Source organism: Lissotriton helveticus, chromosome 3_2 (genome assembly GCF_964261635.1).
Source record: "Lissotriton helveticus chromosome 3_2, aLisHel1.1, whole genome shotgun sequence".
NCBI classification, from domain to species: Eukaryota; Metazoa; Chordata; class Amphibia; order Caudata; family Salamandridae; genus Lissotriton; species Lissotriton helveticus.
Window position 1 is genome coordinate 294,578,997 of NC_136062.1, and position 20,398 is coordinate 294,599,394.

At 47.4% G+C, this 20,398-nt stretch overlaps 1 protein-coding gene across 1 annotated transcript in view; it reads left to right on the plus strand.

Annotated features, from left to right (window-relative positions):
- The first annotated feature begins 3,106 nt into the window (after nt 1-3,106).
- Nucleotides 3,107-20,398, plus strand: part of LOC144826674 (small ribosomal subunit protein eS27-like) — an 81,448-nt gene continuing 64,156 nt past the window's right edge. The window contains exon 1 of the mRNA XM_078685275.1: nt 3,107-3,346. Within this exon, the coding sequence (XP_078541401.1) occupies nt 3,341-3,346 (6 nt within the window). The 5' untranslated portion in view covers nt 3,107-3,340. The remainder of the gene's footprint in view (nt 3,347-20,398) is intronic.

Genomic DNA, 20,398 nt, shown 5'->3' on the forward strand with positions numbered 1-20,398 from the left:
ATAGATCTCGTATTGCGTGCTTTGTGTTCTATCCTCGTGTAGAGGATAGTGGAGTGTTATATTAATAAATACATATTTTTATATAACTACTGCGTGGTTCTCGTTTCATTTGATTAATTCAGGAGGCGATATTCTAGTAAAACAAGCTGCTTTACATTCCTTCAAGATTAAGCCTGAAGGCTGCTCTCCACAGCTACCACTAGGATAGCTTTCTAAAGGTTATCTTTGACCTCATACATCATAATGGTCGTTTGGACTGGTGCAAGGTGCCCACTTTAATTAGTGGACATCATATACCAGGCCAACTTCTCACACCACTCTACTCTGAACCACTGTACTCTATACCACTCTACATTGTGCCACTCTACAAACTGTTTAACAACCAAATGCTGCCATAAGCCACTGAAAGAAGACTAATCAACTTTTGAGAAGTGCCTTCCACTGCGCAGCAATATGTGTTTTGCTATGTTTTTTATAACTTGTGATCCATTTGAACTAGCAACATTATTTTTAGTTAAAAGCTGCAGGTAATTCTGCAGATGATGATGGATTGATGTGGTAAATGCATCTAATCCATATTCATGCAGGAAAACGCCACAGCATTGAGGTTAATTTTATCAGTGTCTTCTAGTAACATGAAATCTGCTCTGACAGCCCAGCGCATAACCTTACACTTTGGTATTCTCGTGACTTGGGGTCTGACTTTTCCAAATTGTCCTGGAAATTTGCATAGTCTTTCTCTGTCCCTCTCGTTATCTCACTCCCCATCAGGATTAGTGTCTCACATACCCTGCCTGTCAAACACCCCTATCTAGTACAGCATGGAGTGGATTCAGACATCCCCCACCTCTCCACAGGGTCGAGATATCAGCTCCTGACAGAAGTCCGTTGTTCATGCACAGGGCGGTGTAAAATGTCTTTGGCACACTCCCAGCCTCTAGCCGAGGAACTCCTCTCTGTTCTACTCTGCACCTTTCTACTGTATGCCAGAGCACGCTACTCCACTCTACTATGCATCACTGCACTCTACACCACTCCAATCTATGCTACTAATCTCAGTGCCACTCTACTCTGCAACACTGCACTCTATGCCACTATTCTTTGCCACTGTATTTTACCCTGCACCACTACACTCTACACCACTACAGTCTACTTTGAAACAAATTACTCTATGCCAATGCACTCTACAACACTCTACTCCACTCTCTGCCACTCTACTACGATCTATGTCACTACTCTTTGCCACTGTGCTCTACCCTGCACCACTCCACTCTACGCCACTTCTGTGCACTCTGAAATAATCTGTTCTATGCCACTGCCTCTTCCCCAGTCTGTGCCACTCCACTCTATGCCACCGCACTCTAAGCTGTGATACTCTACTCTCCACCACTCTATGCCACTGTACTCTACACCAACTACTCTGCACCACTGTACTCTAAGCCACCCTACTCTGCACCACTGCACTCTACTCAGCAGGACTCCACTCTCTGCCACTGAACTCAATACCAGCCTACTCTGCATCACTGCACTATGCACCAGACAACGCTATGCCACTGCATGCTACGCCACTCTACACCATTGCACTCTACGTCACTGCACCCCACGCCATTCTATTCTACTGCTTTTGGCACCACTCTACTTTGCACCACTATTCTCTATGCAAATGCACTCTATGCCACTGCACTCTACTCTGCACCACTCATCCCTATGCCTCACTACATCAATGCACTCCATGCCCCTATTCTCTGAATCACTCTTCACTACTCTAATCTATTCTGCACCACTGCACTCTACACCACTCTACTCTATGCCACTGCACTCTATGCCGCTCTACTCCACACATGTGTACTCTACCCTGCACCACTGCACTCTACCATGAACCACTCCACTCTACACCACTTCATTGTACTCTGAAACAATCTAAACTACCGTACTCTACCCCACTTTACTCTATGTAAAGGCACTCTACGCCACTTTACTCAAAAGCAATGCACTCTGTTCCACTGCACTTTGCGTCAACCTCCTCTGCACCACAGTACTTTATGCCACTTCACTATAGGCCACTCTACTCCACTCAATGATTCTTCATTTGAGGATGCCCTACTCCAGTAAACTCTACTCCACTTGCTGTCACTCCACTCTGTTCAACTCTACAACACTACTCCACTCTATACTACCTCCAGACCACTTTACTCCACTTTATGCCGCACTACAACACTATTCTGCTCTGCTACTCCATTCAATGCCCCTTTTCTCTATGCCACTCCACTCTGCACTACTCACTCTATGCCACTCCACTCTACTGCAGTCTGACACTCTACTCAACACCAATCTACGCCCTTCCACTCTATGACACTCTGCAGCACTTCATGCCACTCTGACACTCCACGGGACTCAACTCTACACCATTCCACAACACTCCACTCTACTTTACAACACTCCTCACCACTCTAATCTATTCTGCACCACTGCACTCTATGCCGCTCCACTCTACACATCTGTCCTCTAGTCTGCACCACTGCACTTTACCCTGAACCACTCCACTTTACTCCACTTTACTACTCTCTACACCACTTTCCTTTACCCCACTCAGTTTCAGAAATGCTGAACAGCAGTCACGCTGGTGTACACTTAGGCTAAAACATATTGGCAAAGCCAATAGCGATTGCATAGGCAAGACCTATTGCTTTGCCACTTCTTTTTTTTAACACAAGATATTTCACACGCGCTGTGCAGGCGAACCCTAAAAAAAAGCGCTATGACACGGCCTGCGTTTACCACGCGGCTGTTAGCATGGCAATAAATAAAATCAATAGTCTTTGAGGAAGCCTCTGACTCGAGGGAGGTGGTCTCTGAGAGCAGTCTGGGAGGGCTGGCCTTCACTCCAAGAAACGAGGCACTGGGGCCATTTGGGGGCAGAGTGACCCCGGCGTTGACGCTGGACTTGCTGCCCAAGGGCAGAGGGGGCTGACCCTGAGGATGTCCTTAACGCCTTGCGGGTGGTAGTAAGGGCCGCCTTGAGGGGGTGGGGGGGAGTCCTGGCGCCGGAGGATGTCTCAGACGTCTGGCCATGGCCGTCTTGGGGAGCACTGGTTTGGGATCAGGGGTCTCGCTGGAAGTCACGGCACTCAGAGGCGTACCTTGCACTGAGACTGCCCAGCTCTGGGAGGAGAGTCTGAGGGGGACGGTGTCACCGAGGGCGGGCCCTGAATCCGAGGGGGCGGAGTTCTCTGTGTACACATTGCTCGGTTTCTCGTGTGATTTAGAAGCTCCGCCTGTGCAGCTTTGTGTCGCATTCACTGACAAACTCAGCGCCTGGAAGCAGAGACGCCTGAAAGACATGCCCGTGAGTGACGAGGGGGAGGGGGGATATTTGGGAGGAAATGGACGGGAGGGCAAATGAGGCATCGACTTGAAGTATTAGGGGTCGGGAGTGTGGCTGTGCCTTCGCAGGGCTGTTCTGGCATCCCACGCTGCATGTGTTTTCCTTCACACTGGCCTCACTTCAATGTTCGCCCCCCCTCCGAGCTGGCACTTGCCCTTTTCACAGAAGACCCCCTCTTATCCACTCCCACTGGTTTATACATATTACCTTTATTTGTATATCATAAAATGGACATGTGCCAACTTTTTATAAACTTTGTCCTTCTGAAAAAGCCCCTCATTCTAATTCAAGTCGATACCACAGTACGATTAATCGTTTTTTTGCGGATCCAAAACATTCCTCTTGGCTGAAGATTCTCAAATATCTGCACACACAGTCCCTAAACACGCCCCTCTGTGCTGCCTCAATGTTCTCAAGCGGAGTCCCGACAAATGGCCCCCACACACCCTCACACCGATACCCCGATATGTCGTCCTCAAATTGCCCCCTTCCCTGCGCAACAGGTCCCGCGCATCCAGCCTCAGCAAGGCCCATCTTCTGTCCCATTCTCCTCAGCGCCTCTTAAAACCCTAAAACTGGGCTTACACCCATTGCCTGGCGCGAGGCACACGCCTAGGCCCTCACACTGGGTCCCGTATATGGAAAATCGTGCCCTCTTCTGTGTTTTCTTTTCAAGTTCGCGGACGTTTGTTAAACACTGTTTTTCCGCGCACATAGAAAGCAGCTCCCGGGCATGTCTGGACATATTCCTGCCAATCAGAACATATGCTTGCAGAGCCAACTCTTAAGTCCCATTAATGTAGTGTATAGGTTTACTGTGGAAACTGAGACGCCCCCTATATCTGGGGTGTTGAGGCCCGATTAATGTGGGGGTATGGACAGGGTCGCTGGAATGATACAGCAAGGGACGACCAATCTATGCGGTTGAGCTGGCCAAATTATCTAAATTATGCGGCATAGGCACATTTTGTGAGAGGATTATTTAATTATTTTGCCCCTTAACCAAATTATGCGGCAGAGCTGGCAACATTACCTAAATTATGCGGTATAGGCACATTTTGTGTGAGGATCACTTAATTATGCTGCGGATGATGGAGTATGTGGCAAATGCGTAATCCATAATCATGCGGAAAACACTGTGGCCGCAGAATCGAGCTTGCTCTATGTGCTTTCTAGTAACATGGAATCTGCCCTGACCGTCCAGCGCTTCACTTTGCACTTGGTGAACCTCGTGGCTTGCAGTCCGACTTGTCCAAACTATCCCGGAAGTTGGCTCAGTCTTCCTCTGTCTCTCTCTCCTAGGATGAGTGCCTGTCGTACCCTGCCCGTCACGCACCCCCGCCCAGTGCAGCATGCGGCGGATTCGGGCACCCTCCCACCCCTCCATAGGGTCGCGCTCTCCGCTCCTGAGGGGGAGACTGGTGTTGTGTTTATGCACAGCGTGGAGTCACGTGTCTTTGGCCCACTCCCAGCCTCTCCCCAGGAGCGGAGCACGCAGCTCTCTAGTAACAGCTGCTGGGAGTCATCGGGAGCAAAAACTACAACTGGGCATTCCCACAGACGGGGGGAAACGTCCAGGAAGTTAACGTCTGTTATTTAGTAAACTACAAAGCCTCCATCTAAAATTGTATTTTTTTAAACGTCACGTTATCAGCATTTGGAGAAAACACTGTCAATATGTGGCACCGCAGCACTTCCGGAGTAAGCATACGGATTTGTTATTTTTTTATCGGCATGTTGTGCGTGGCCAGTGTAGTTTGGTTTGTCCATGGTTCGGTTTAATTTTGGTCTGTATTAGTGACAAATATAAAGTTTCCGACCTGGATGTAAACATACTGTATAACAATGCCATTTTGGCACGAGCATTCATATACAGTGTATATGAATGCTTGTGCCAAAATGGCATTGCCGTTTAATTGGTGGGGGTGACGTGGCTGCCTTCAGCACTGTTGTGTGTTAGCAGTCTAGTAGCTGGGTGGGAGGAACTAGGTGGTCAGGGACAGGAAGAGGCGGAGTAGGGACAGGATGAGGGCAGTTAGAGTAGGGACAGGGAAGGCACTGGATGTAAGCAATAAAGCTCTAGTTGAACTGTTACCAGTGTCCGTGTTTACTTGTAGCAGGATGCTACAACTGGGGACGAGGGTGGGATGGGCATGAATGCAGCCCACAAGTCCCCACAAGAGTACCCTGTCCCGTGCAGCGCTGAAAGAAACGAAAAAACGCTGCTGCGCAGAGCTGCCGCCTGAGGAGACAGGCCAGCAGCAGGTGACCCTATCCTTCCCAGCGGTGGTGAGGGAGCAAAGAGGGAACCCCAGCAACGAGCGCTGAAACGCTCGAAGGAGAAAAGATAAGAGGCGCGCGCCGGAAGCGCGATTCCCGCCAGATGCGTGCGATCTCGCACCCGTGACGGAACAGGAGTCGGGAGCCCACTCCGACCCCGTCCAGCACCCCAGCACGAGGTAGGGACCCCTCAGATGTGGAGGACGCTGCCCCTAACAGCCCGGTGTCAAGCGCTGCCAAGCGCGCTGGAGACGGAGCCCGAGTGCCGACTGTGGTCGGAAAACCTCACGCCCGATGCGTGAGCTTCGGCATGCTGGCGGAAAAGTAAGGCGGGAGCCCACCCCAACCTCACCTGGCAGTAGCAGAGGCCGAAGTGGAATGAATCCTGACGTATAGCTCGTGGAGCTGCCGGCTGGTGAGTCCTGAGTGCCCTGGGGTGTATGAACAGGAGAGAAAGCCTCGTGTGTGCCTGCAGTAACGGCGGCCATCTTGGAGTCAGGCAACTCCTGGGACATCCTCCCTGTGCAAAGCGGAGGCGGCCATTTTAAGGTCAGGCGAACAAGTTTAGCAAACAAGCATTGGCGAACTTAACAAATCAAGCATTGGCGCTAAGAAACAAACAAGCATTGCCGTGAACAAATAACAAGGACTGATAAGAAAGGTACAAACAAGCATTGACAAGTCTTCGACACCATCTTGTGTGTCCCACAATGTCGCAATCACCGCGTCGAGATGACGTCAAGCCCCTCTTTGCGGGAGGATCGCATCTGAGGGCCCCAGAACCAGTCACCATAACGACGGGTGGAAGCATGGGCCCCAAGTGGCAGGAATGGCTCGAAGACTTCGAGGACTATATCGAAGGATCCAAAGTGACTGTCGACAAAGACAAACTGATAGCTCTCCGAAATCTAGCTGGGCGTGAAATCAGCAAACTAATCAAAGATCTACCTGCCGCAGACACCGGAACGTATGACAAAGTGCGCGACGCACTGAACAAACGATTCCTCCACAAAAGGAACGTGGACTACGAGCGCCATGCCTTCCACCAGGCGCGCCAAGGAAAAGACGAGGCAATGAGCACCTTCATCACTAGACTGCGGCGACTATCGAGGCACTGCGACTTCGACAATTTTTCAACGGACGCCGCCATTAAATCGCAGATCATTGAGGGGTGTCACTCAGAATCCCTCAGGAGACGACTACTGAGAAAGCCACAGGAACTGGACGACATCGAGGAACTGACTCTGGTCTATGATCAGGCTGAAGAGCATGCTGCCACCATCGAATCGGGACGCAAGGTGAGCAATGAACAGGCACATCGAGTTCAAGACCGAGGTGGTGGGCGAAGACGCTCGAGAGACAAGCCATGGACATCGCGACCGTCGTCTCGCTCGAGACGTGCTGGGCGTGAAATCAGCAAACTAATCAAAGATCTACCTGCCGCAGACACCGGAACGTATGACAAAGTGCGCGACGCACTGAACAAACGATTCCTCCACAAAAGGAACGTGGACTACGAGCGCCATGCCTTCCACCAGGCGCGCCAAGGAAAAGACGAGGCAATGAGCACCTTCATCACTAGACTGCGGCGACTATCGAGGCACTGCGACTTCGACAATTTTTCAACGGACGCCGCCATTAAATCGCAGATCATTGAGGGGTGTCACTCAGAATCCCTCAGGAGACGACTACTGAGAAAGCCACAGGAACTGGACGACATCGAGGAACTGACTCGGGTCTATGATCAGGCTGAAGAGCATGCTGCCACCATCGAATCGGGACGCAAGGTGAGCAATGAACAGGCACATCGAGTTCAAGACCGAGGTGGTGGGCGAAGACGCTCGAGAGACAAGCCATGGACATCGCGACCGTCGTCTCGCTCGAGACGCTCAGATCACAGGAGGCGGGAAACCGGCCGGAGAGAAAAGAAACCTGAAAGGGCACAGAGGTGTTTCAGGTGCGGATATGACTACCCTCACGTGGATGTCTGCCCTGCCATGGGCCAGCGGTGCAGAAAGTGTGGTCGCACAAATCATTTCGAAGCAATGTGTGGCGAATACAACAAAGAAAGGCGTAGTGGAACCAGGAGGTCGTCCCGATCGGACACGCGAAAGCACCATGTTAGAGCCGTAAACGACACCGACGCTGAGTCCTCCAGCTCTCCCCACTCCAGCAGGGAGTCGCGCAGATCACGATGGGACCGCAGATCCCCATCCCGGAGTTCCAGATCTTCGTCTCGAGGCTCCGAATACACGAAGCACTATGCCAACATGATCGCAGACCCAGATCAATTGAAAAAGTACCCTCGGTTGCACATCAAAGTAGGGAATCACGACACCAAATTTGTGATGGACAGCGGGGCTTCGCTGAACTACATCCCTGTCACCGAGTACGAGAGGATGCGCCCCAAACCTTCACTTGCTCATGCGCCTGTCCGCGTCTACACCTGGATGTCCAAGAAACCCCTGCAGTGTCTTGGCAAATTCCCGACTACACTTGCACATGACAACGTCACCATCGATGCAGTCATTCATGTTATCAAAGGACCCGAGGCTGACTGCTTGCTCAGCCTGCCGACTGCGGAGCGCCTTCGTCTCGTGGAGATCCTCTTCAAAGTTTGTGATGACCAGAACATCGTCAATAGCTTTCCTCGCCTTTTCATTGGGTTAGGGAAGCTGAAGAACCGTCAGATACACCTACATGTCAACAAACAAATTAGGCCCGTTGCTCAGCATCCCCGGCGCGTTCCTTTCCACCTTCAAAGGGCTGTCGAAGAAGAAATCAATGACCTCCTGTCTGCCGACATCATTGAACGCACGGATGGTCCGACCCCGTGGGTTTCGCAGGTGGTCGTCGTACCGAAAAAGGGCAACACCAGCAAAGTGAGACTGTGCGTTGACATGCGCATCCCCAACACTGCGATAGAACGTGAACGCCATCCAGGGCCACTTCTATGTGACATGATCTCGGCGTTAAACGGCGCCAAAGTGTTCTCAAAATTGGACCTGAACAAGGGCTATCACCAGCTGGAACTGGACGCCCAGTCACGCCCCATCACTACTTTTGCTACACATCTGGGGCTCTTTCGATATAAAAGACTAAGCTTTGGTGTGTCTTCAGCCGCCGAAATTTTCCAAGAAGCCATCAGACAAATCATCCAAAACATCCCTAACACGCTCAACTACAGCGATGACATCTTGGTCTATGGCTCTGACACCAGTGAACACGATATTGCACTTAACCGCGTCTGTCATGCCCTGCTCGACGCAAACTTAACCCTGAACAGAGACAAGTGCGAATTTCACCAATCTACGCTTAAATTCTTCGGTCACATCTTCTCGGGAGCGGGAATGAAACCAGACCCGGACAAAGTGGCATCCCTGAACAACACCAAGTGTCCTCAGGACGTCAGCGACCTGAGATCCTTCCTGGGGATGGCTAGCTATTGCGCCCGATATATCCGGGACTATGCGACCATCAGCCACCCGCTCCGCATGTTGACCAAGCAAGGGCAGCCTTTCGAATGGACTCCTCAGTGTGAGCAGGCGTTCACAGAGATCAAAAGGGCCGTGGAGTCGGCCGATAACCTTTCCTACTTCAACCCCAGACGCATGACTGAAGTCACTGTTGATGCCAGCCCCGTAGGGTTGGGGGCCATCTTAGCGCAGTATGATCATGACTCCGACCAGAGGCGGATTGTCGTTTATGCCAGCCGCAGTCTGTCCGACCCCGAGAAGGCGTACTCACAGCCTGAGAAGGAGAGCCTTATGGTGGTCTGGGCATGTGAACATTTTCATGTCTTCCTCTACGGCAAGCACTTTACCCTAATCACGGATCACCAAGCGCTAGTCACCATCTATGGCAACCCCTGTGCTAAAATGCCCCCAAGAATTGAGAGGTGGGGCCTGAGGCTTCAGGAATATACCTTCACGATTGTACACAAGCCGGGGAAGTCTGAAAACCCAGCAGACTACATGTCTCGACATCCGCCTGCGTCAACTGCCTCTCACCCTTCGATTGCTGAGGAATACATCCATTTCGTAGCTGATCAGGCGCTACCTCCTGCCATTCCAATGGATCGGATTCGTGATGCCACCGCACAAGACAGCATTCTGCAAAAGGTTCTCAGCAAGATTCGAACCAACAGGTGGAGGCATGACCCTCAGGATACAGACACTGAACTGGACACTAAACATGAGCTGCAAGCATTCCGGCATGTACATGAAGAACTGTCGGTGACCTCAGACGGAATCATACTGCGGGGACAGCGAATCGTGATTCCCAGAGCTCTGCAGCAAGGTGTCATTGATCTTGCCCATGAAGGTCACAGAGGAGTCGTCTCTACGAAGCGAGCGCTTAGGGAGCGCGTGTGGTTTCCCCTATTAGATCAAATGGTGGAATCCACCTTGAAAGACTGTCACCCCTGCCAACTGACAAGCAAAGGCGATCCTCCAGCCCCACTGCAGATGACTCCCCTACCAGCGGGAGTATGGCAAGAAATTGCCGTGGACTTCTACGGACCATTGTCTTCTGGCAAGTACGTGATAGTCATAGTTGATGAGTACTCTCGCTTCCCATTCGCACAGTTCGTACCCTCCACTGGCGCCTCCAGTACTCTCAAGGTACTGGACGAACTATTTGCCACCTGGGGTGTCCCTAGAGAAGTGAAGACAGACAATGGTCCTCCCTTCAATGGACATGACTTTGAAGCATATGCCCGACACCTGGACTTCCATCATAGGAAAGTCACTCCCCTCTGGCCACAAGCAAATGGCACAGTTGAACGATTCATGGCCACAATCAAAAAAACATTTCAGCAGGCCTGTGCCGAAAAGAAGGACCTACAGATCGCTCTCAACGAAGTCCTCAGGGCCTATAGGACAACTCCCCACTCGACCACTGGCAAGTGTCCGGCCACACTGATGTTAGGTCGCCTCATGAGAAACCGGATCCCGACCTGGGATGGCGCGCTGCAAGCTCTATCACCCACCCGCAACCATCTGGAGATGGCAGAGATGGACAAGAAGAACAAGGACAAGATGAAGTCGTATGCTGACGCAAAGCGAAGAGCCAGATCACCTTCTGTGCACGAAGGAGACCATGTACTGGTGAAACAAGATCAACAGAAGAAAACAGACTGTCGTTTTCGTGATGAACCACTACTGGTCACTCGGCAGAAAGGCACCATGCTGACGGCGGAGTCTGACCACCGTCGAGTCACGAGAAATGTGTCTCACTTCAAGAAGTGCTCCCAGGACTCAAACAGATCATTGCTTGACCCCACGGTGTTATCAGATCCTGGAACCTCTGATCAACATGATCCGGACGCTCTGAACAGATTGGATGCACCCCAGATTGAAGAGGACACTGAAGAAATGAATGTAAGGCCGCGTCGCAATGTTCAGCGACCAAAGAGACTCATTGAAGAGATATAATTGAACACGTTAGCAGTTTTGTTAAGAAAGGGGGAGATGTTGTGTGTTAGCAGTCTAGTAGCTGGGTGGGAGGAACTAGGTGGTCAGGGACAGGAAGAGGCGGAGTAGGGACAGGATGAGGGCAGTTAGAGTAGGGACAGGGAAGGCACTGGATGTAAGCAATAAAGCTCTAGTTGAACTGTTACCAGTGTCCGTGTTTACTTGTAGCAGGATGCTACAAGCACTATGGACAGGTGCAGCCGAGGCTGGCACTGCATAGCGCCTCGTGCACGCGCACATTCAATGCCACTTTCAATAGGTGGGCACCTGTACTTGTCACGCTAGAGCATGTTACTTGGGCTGTGGTGGGGCTGCCTCGGAAAGCCACAGTGGCCTGCTAGGCACAGCATGCTCCACAATATGTGGAAAACCCAAGCATCGACACAGACAGCAGGACTTGAGTGACAGCAGCAGGACTTCCAGGATGCTGACGTGGAATATCATCTAAGTAAGACAGGACGGTGCCAGATCTTCTGGCAGTTCGGACTGGACTGTTCCCATGGGACACAGGCTCAAGACTGATTTGTATATGGCTGGGTCCAAACTGGGGTGTCATAGTGGGAAAAAGAACGATGGATTCATTTAATCCAGATCTTTTGACTGGGGGAGAATGTTTGCATTGTCAGCATTCCGTCCATCATTTGTTTGCTGTCAGATCTTCTGTACGCGCACATTCATTTACCTATATATTCCTCCCAGTGAGTTAATCCTCCTCTCCAGGGAGCTGCTTGTAATCTACATATCCCTCACGCCATAAGAGTTTGTGAGCAATGAAAACTTGTACTAGCCTGCGTGCTGCGGCCACTGTGCAGGGAATGGAAGACTGTACTTGCTGCCTTCTGTGGAAGTGAAGCTTGCTTTGCTACTGCTATGGTACACCTGTTCTGCAAGGAAGCAAAGCTTTCATTGTTTCTGCCCGATTTATGTGTGTTTTGCATACATGCCAAGATTTTAGAAGAGAAAAGTGGGAGATTTACAAAAAAGTATTCAGGAGACTTTATTTCTCCCATCGACTTACGTTGAGGCTGGAATCGGGTTTATTGTTCGATATGGGACTTGTTGCAACTGTGCTGCTGTGGGATCGGATATTAGAAATGCAAATATACATTTTTTTCCCCTTGCCTGTCAGGAACACAGATAAAGCTCTTTCGCAGGCAGAGAGAGTATAACAAAGGAGCAGGTTACTGGCAGTGCACGCTCTGAGTCATACAAGACCAGTCCCTGTCGCCAGAAGCCTGCAGAGGAATCGGGCTTTTGGATGTAAGATTCGGGAGGTGGGAGACTAGCCTTGACATCTTCAGTCTCCTGCTTGAATCGAGACGGTTGGCATATATGGTCCTGTGATGGGGAAAGCCTGTGCTGCTGCTATTCTACCTGTACTGAAGGTGGGAAGCTTGCAATGCATCTGCACAAGGAGTACCTGCTCAGTGGAGGGGCAATTCCACTACTGTTGCCCCACCTTACAAAAAAGAAATTATATATTGAATGCACGCGATCCTTCTGTTTTTAATCTTATAGTAGGGAGAACCCAGTTGCACTCCCACATACAATTTTGATGTGGGTCTAACATTTTAATAAAGGGAGAATTTAAATGTCAACATAAGGGACATACCCTTACCCAAACTATGGAACCCATAGCTTGGAGACTGTACCACCATCGAACAGTCGTAGTCTTAGATGCTTTTTAGATGTGGAACCCCCTGATTTATTTTTGAAACCATGTTTATATGCATCTCCAAGCAGTAGTAGAGGCATTATCAATATTTCAACAAATCACATACAGCTTGCTAAATTATTGCCTTATACATCATAGTTGGATATTGCAAATGTGGAAGCTCCTGATGAACCATTTCTTCACCCTTGGCAGGGAAGGATTCATCATCCTATGCGAATACATAAATGTGTGGTAACTTTATACGAGGTGTGGTTGTTTTTTCCATGAGTTTTGTAGTTCTTGTATGTTTATATTTTTACAGAGAAGTATTTTACCGGTCTTGCATGTGTGAGAGAATTGTGTAATTTACCTCCTCTTGCTGCTGCTCCCAGCCCTTTTCATATTCTTAGTCTTAGGGAAGATTGCTCTGCTGTTGTTCATGTGGTATCTCTATTGTGTTGTTAAACTCTGAACAAAACCTTCTACTACACAACGATTCACATTGCCAATGCATGTGTTAATGCGTGATGTGAACGAAAGAGTGACCCTTCACAAAACGCTTAAGCAGTTTACTTTTAGTTTTACATGGGAAACAAGCAGTATTTAAAGTGGATTGCCCAACTTTGAAACGTTTTTAAACATAGCTGGCAAGCGGCTTTATGTCCTGTATAACAGATTCAGCCAGTTCTGGCATTTTAGCCAACATCATTTATCATTCTGGGGTTTTGAACCCATAATGAATGTGTTAAAAACAGAACTGTAAGCCCTACAATGCAACATGCATCTGTCTGAGACTTCAGGGCTGGCTGATATATGTGTGATAGTGCCACTGGCCGACTTGGTAAATGCAAAATAAAATTGAGATGCTGACTTTCTTTTTTTTCTTGTAGGCAGTCAAGAATTAACCAAGCTAGTGGGTGAGAGCCGAGGATGGCCTTTAAAAGCTAATAAGAGCATTTCACTGCAAATGGGTTAATGTTAATACATCTTGAAGAAAGATACAGCCTGATAAAAAAGACATTCTTTACCAGAGTTCTTCACCAGAATAATGCAGGCAGCAGCTGAACCTGGAGACACTGCAAAAGGAGAAAAATATATAAAGCACAGCCCCGTGCATATTTAACTTATGTGCATGGTGGCCCAGCAGGCGCCATGGTCATCAAAAAACCCCCATAAAGTAAATGAAACCGGGCGCATGCTAGGTACTTTGGTGACAGAATATCAGAAGCATAAAATAAAACACGGTGTCCCTAAACACAACACATGAACACTTACAGCGTAATAAAACTGTAGTTGGACCGTGCTCCTTCCAATAAAATGGAAATGATGTATCGGGAGCACCAACCAATAAGGAGCCAGGAAAGAAGAGTAACGCAGGAGTTAGCCAATGGCAAGCAGCAGGCGGGATAACACTTGCTATACTGCTTACAGCAGGTCTTGCAGACAGCGCATGCACACTGCCTAGGTTTAACCTAACAATGTACTGACCCTTGCTTCCTACCCCATCCGTAATCTGGATCTTGGTATGATTTAGGTGTAACAAAAATGTTTTCGGCCCTCTTGCACAGCGCAGCGTGTGCTCTTGCTGATGACCTACGAAGGCCACTGGTGTGTGGGTGAAAGGGTGCCTGCTGCCCTGACTGCTCAATCTGTTCTCTAAACTGGGCATTGCTGCCAAATTATATAGCTTTAATGCAATGCTTTGCCTGTGAGGGTGTGATTTGTTTAAGGTAAGATGTTCTGATTGGTTCTAAGATGTAGGTGTGCTGAGAGGGATGAGCTGTGAGGTGGCAGCGCTTTGCCAACTTTGTGATTTTGGTGTGTTGTGCGTAAGAGGGTCTCAAGGGGTTTGTCCAATGCGTATATACAAGTATATATGAAGGGGACTGAATATTATGAATGGTTGGGAGTTCGATGATATGACATATATAAAATGTTGAGTGTCTGATGCAGTTTATCTGGTGTCTACTGTTGGGTGATTCATTGTGTGTTAACTTTTGGTATTGGGTGCTGTTGCTATTGAAGTGATATCATACTATAATAGATGCATTTCATGCTGTGTGCATGCATGACACATTCAACATGTTCAGTTGAACTTTAGGCTGTCCTGTGGAATAGAAGAAAACAGCACATATAATCATAGCTTTTCAATCAGATCTACAGATGACTGTACAGCTCTTTCGTTGAGTAAGTCAGATGGTACTTCGCCTTGCATTCAGTGAAGGAAGTTTCTATCATCCAGCAAGAAACCAATGTCATAGTCTAGTATTCAGCAATCTATTGCTGTTCATGACTCTGCTATAAAGATAAGCGTATCTGGAAATAGCAGGAGCATTTAATGGGCCAAGGAATGATTACTGTTCTTTCCCTGTATTTGATAACTGATCCTATCACTCTCAGAAGGGTGACCAGTTGATTGGCCCTGTTAGACTATTGAGCATCATACACAAAAAAGGAGCATCAGGGGTAATAATCAGGCCGCCCCCCCACTCAGTAACTAATAAACACACAAGGACCTTATTATTATGAACAGTTGTCTCTTTGGCTTTTTTGGCACACAGAGGGAGTTTTTAAACAAGCCTTAAACTTCCCTCACAGGACGGACTCCTTGCAATTCACCTGTTAGTCCAACTATTCAATTTTGACATTCGTCAATATACCACATTGCATTTCAAGTGTAAAAAAATGAAAGATTAGTGAAAAGAATTTGGTGAAAAAATGGTGAGAGGTCAGAAAGTACCTCACTTAAGCATCACCAGGTTAGCTGCTGGTTGGTACTCGCCAGTTTGCCTACGTTATCATCATTGGTAACTTTCATGACCATAAAGAAAGAAAATGTGTCCAAATTTCTCAGAGGTGAGAAAACCAAAGAAAGAAAATAAAGACGTGTACAGATGCACTGTAAGTTCTCGTGTCATTCAGTACCCACAGGCCCCCATTGTGAAAGAAGGAGATATGCAGTTCTCTAAATTAAAATGAGGCATAACTCACTTGCATAAACAGAATTTTATTTGGTGTTGTGAGTATCCTTAGATTAAAATAATGGCATGTATTTGGCCATTTTCAAAGACAAAAGGCCAACATGTTTTGTTGCCAATTTATTTACAGCAACTTCATCAGGGCTGAAGGGGGATCCAGTCATCACCTCACTGATCTATCACACCGAACGCAGTTATCAGTGGGATGAGTGACCAGTAGGCGCGGTACCCTCACATTGGTTGCAGGTACGAGAGCAACCACTCGGTAAATATGCAGTCATAAGGAGTTGGCGGAAATGAATTCTTGGGCGGATTCTGAAGCTTCGGTTATTTATGGTTGGCACGTTCTCCTCTTTTAATCTTGTCAATAACCACAGATTCCGTGTGATAAATCAGCGAGGTGAAGACTGGTTCCCCCTTCAGCCTTGAACTGAATTTCTCTTTCTATTACAATGGGGGCCATTGGGTACTGAATGACGCAAGCACTTACAGTGCATCTGTACACATTTTTACTTTCTTTCTTTGTGTTTTCTCACCTCTGAGAAATTTGGACACATTTTCTTTCTTTATATACAAGTATATATGAAGGGGATTGAATATTATGAATGGTTAGATGGTAAGTACTACTGGGAGTTTGATGATATGACATGTTGAGTGTCTGATGCAGTCTATCTGGTGTCTACTGTTGGGTGATTGTGTGTTAATTTTTGGTATTCGGTGCTGTTGCTATTGAAGTGATATAATTGATGCATTTCATGCTGTGTGCATGCATGACAAATTCAACTTGTTCAGTTGATCTTTGGGGTGTCCTGTGGAATAGAAGAAAACCACACAAATAATCATAGTTTTTCAATCCTAATTTGCCCCGAAGGGGAAACGTAAAATGCCATAATCTGGGAGACCATGACCGGCTCAAGCCCGATCTTCTGCAGAACTGTTCTTAAAAAGGCCCACTCCACCATATCATACGCTTTCTCAGTGTCACGAGAGAGGAGACATGCTGGGATGTTTCACCGCTGAACCTTTTCCGCCAGGTGGGCTATGCGTTGGAAGTTGTCCGCCCATTGGCGGTCCCGTATGACCGGCTCAAGCCCGATCTTCTGCAGAACTGTTCATAAAAAGGCCCACTCCACCCTATCATACGCTTTCTCAGTGTCACGAGAGAGGAGACATGCTAGGATGTTTCACCGCTGAACCTTTTCCGCCAGGTGGGCTATACGTTGGAAGTTGTCCGCCCATTGGCGGTCCCGTATGAATCCCACCTGGTCGGGCTCGATCAACCTAGGAAGATAGGGCTCTAGTCGGTTTGCTAGGAGTTTAGTATATATCTTAGCATCTATATTGATGCGAGAGATAGGGTGATAGGATGTGTATAATGTTGGGCCCTTTCCTGGCTTAGGTATAAGAACTATCTCAGCTCGAGTCATCGTAGGGGTCAAGTTAGTACTATCGAAAAAGAATTAAAGAGCTTGATGAGGTATCCTTGAATTTGAGGGAAAAACAGGCGGTAGAAGGGAACCGTAAGTCCATCTGGGCCAGGGGCTTACCCACCAGTAGGCTTTTATGGCCTTTTGGAGTTAATCCAGTGTAAATGGGGCCTCAAGATGGTCTGCATGGGAGAGGTCGTGGGGCTACCATGTGCAAGAGGCAAGGAAAGGACCGATCTCCTCTCACCTTGTCCATACAGGGCAGTGAAAAATGTATGAAATGTCCGCTGTTTATCAAATTCAGAGGTAGCCCACGAGCCATATTTTCACTGTAGCAAAGCTGGTTGTTCCATGAGAAAACGCTGGGTTACCTTACTACATTTAATAATGCTAATTTTGGTTATAAATCAGGTATGAAATAAAACCGCTATTTTTAACAGTTATTAAAAAAACCTTTGAAGGGGCCTCTTATCAAAGACATGCCACACCAGTGGACAATGCATTGAAATCAGCCAGTATGTCTTCCGTCCCCGCAGGTGTATGCCGTGTGTGAATTCATCCGCAGAAAAGCCTCACTGGTGCGGCAACAGGTTAACCTACCAGTCACATCGAATTTTAAAGTTACTCACCTGTGTCTATCCCAAATGTTCCTTCCAGATGAAATTGCTTGGTTTCCCTTCCCTTTCTCCATGCTACTTAGCAAACAAGATTCACTGTACAGAAGTGAAGAACGGATAAGGTGGATAACAGACAGGATTGGGGCTATAACAACTGGTGAATAAGTCACAAAACAGTTATCTGGACATGATTGGAGTATGATTAACAGTAAGTAGCAAACAAACCTACAACTCACGGCGTGTCTCAGCGTCAAGGCATTTTTTTACTAATTCGACCCGCCGCCAGGCTGCAAAAGGCATGGAATGTGCTCGCCGTACTTTGTGTTATGTTCTGACCAGCCGACATTTTGAGGACATTTCACGACTGCAAATCGAGTGTCATTTAACTTCCAACAGACATTTGTTTTTTAGCAAATGTCGTAAGGTGTGGATCCCTGGTATTTAGATTTAGGTGATAAAGTCTCCTGACATCCTTTAGGACAGTTAAAATACACTCTAACCAAGCCGTGGTGGTCTGCCCAGTGGAAGAAGATCTTCGCATGGGTATTTATATAGCGCCTACTACCACGGCGCTGAGGTGTTTAGTGCATATTTTCAGGGTTACATCTCGGAGGAAAATAGTGGACTGGACAAAAATATTCAAAGCGATCTGAGAAATATAAGAATAACATCTTATTTGAATGCATTCAATGTGCTAATATTATGAGAATATACATTTTATTTTACAATTTAATATAAAACTATAGAATTGTTGCAAAATGTTTAAGATGCCATTGTCAGATATTCCTTTTTATGACTGACACATGCTGATGAGCTTTGCCGGGGTCAACGGGGGTTAAAAGACGATGTCATTTACAATGCCATTACTTGATTAATGCTTCACGAAGGGAAAAAAAACCAATACCATTTTCAATGCCAATAGCTCAAAACAATGTCATTGTGAGACCTATTGCATTGTAAATGCTTGTTTGTTGTAGTTGCTGTCCTGCTATTTTGTTGAGATTTCTCAATGTACGAGAGAGCACTTATCATTCTAAAGGACATTAAACAAACTAAGCGTTTTGTATTATTCTGAAAAGTATGTGAGAGAAAAAGAAAACAGGTGTAAGAGACTTTAATCTTAAAACATTTTCAGAGAAGAGAACAATCATGAAAGCTCAGTGAAAAAACAAGTTTTAGAAAATCTTGAAGACATAAGAACTCGGTTGTAGAATAAATATTAGAGGGTTAATTCACTATCCACCTCCCCTAGAAGAGTGGCAAGCAAGCCTTGAAGAAAACTAGGTAGACATTAAGTAGAACTGACTGAGAGAATAAGTGTTGAGGGCGAATGTATTTTATGAGAGATGAAGCCAAAAGGGTAATATTCTGGGTTTTCATTTATCAGGCTCAGTGCATTATAGAGAATGGAAAAAGCCTTCCCCAGGAAAAAGCATTGACCAGGGAAGGTCGCAGGAAGCAGCTGTATGCACCTAAGGTGGTCTATTCTTATCCCATTCTCATTTAACCTAACTTCCTTGTTCCCTCGAAGTTGAGGTACAGTGGAGGAAAGTGGCATTGAGAAAACAGAATCTGCCTCCGGTGAGAATACATACACATCATAACGTCGAAGTACTGGAATCAGTGCTCAGTCATGATCCCTTGCTCACTCCAATGTTTTATTTGCTGATCGTGTTAATGGCACACAACTCGTGATGTATTGTAGCACCTTCAGCAAAGTGCTACACCTCGCACGGTCAGCTGACTCACCGGAGCTTTTGTCAAGTTTACATGCTACATCCACCACCCCAACCCCAGAGCCCACCTCGACCCTCCCACTCCTTAAACTCTGCTTTGCTCTGGATCTGATGCTTGTGTTGCTAGGACAGTATCTTGAAATTCAGCAGATGAAGGGACGGGGGAGAGTGGTCTTGCACCACAATGGTTGACACTGCCGGCAAAAACTACAGAGTAAGGGTAAATTTAGGTGACTGAAAGAACACTCATCTATGATAAAGGAATGGACATAACCGCCAAGTAGACTAACCACATATCCCTGAGCCAAAACCACATATCTGGCCAGAGCACAATGTCCTTCAAGTGGGTTTGGTAGACTTCACAGCCCTCCCCTCTAGGAGGAACACAACTGCTAGGAAGGGCATCAAGGCTGGCCCTCTGTGTTCTGTTAGGTTGAAGTGAATGTTTCTCCTGTTCATAGAAAGTTGTAAAAAGCTAATCCGTTTTTATCTCCACCTAGATTATGGAAGTGGAGGGGCCATCAAGTCTTCCAGACATAGGTGATGCATGAGGGGCCAAGTCCTTCCTAAAAACCTTTGGGCTAGAGACAAGGCCCATGAACTCCCCAAATCTGGACAAATCGATTCATCCGTTTGGCGGATAGGATCCAGAAATGGATCGTCTGGGCTCTGATTGACAGTCTTCAAGAAGACCGTACTTCCCTGAGCCTTAATGATCAAGGAAAAGAGTCAAATACATCACTTACCCTACTGGCTTTGTTAGACCAGGGTAATTACCTCTGCTTTAAAATCCATAGTTTACTTTTCGCTGGCTCACAACCGTTGAAAGGGGTTCATCAACCACAGT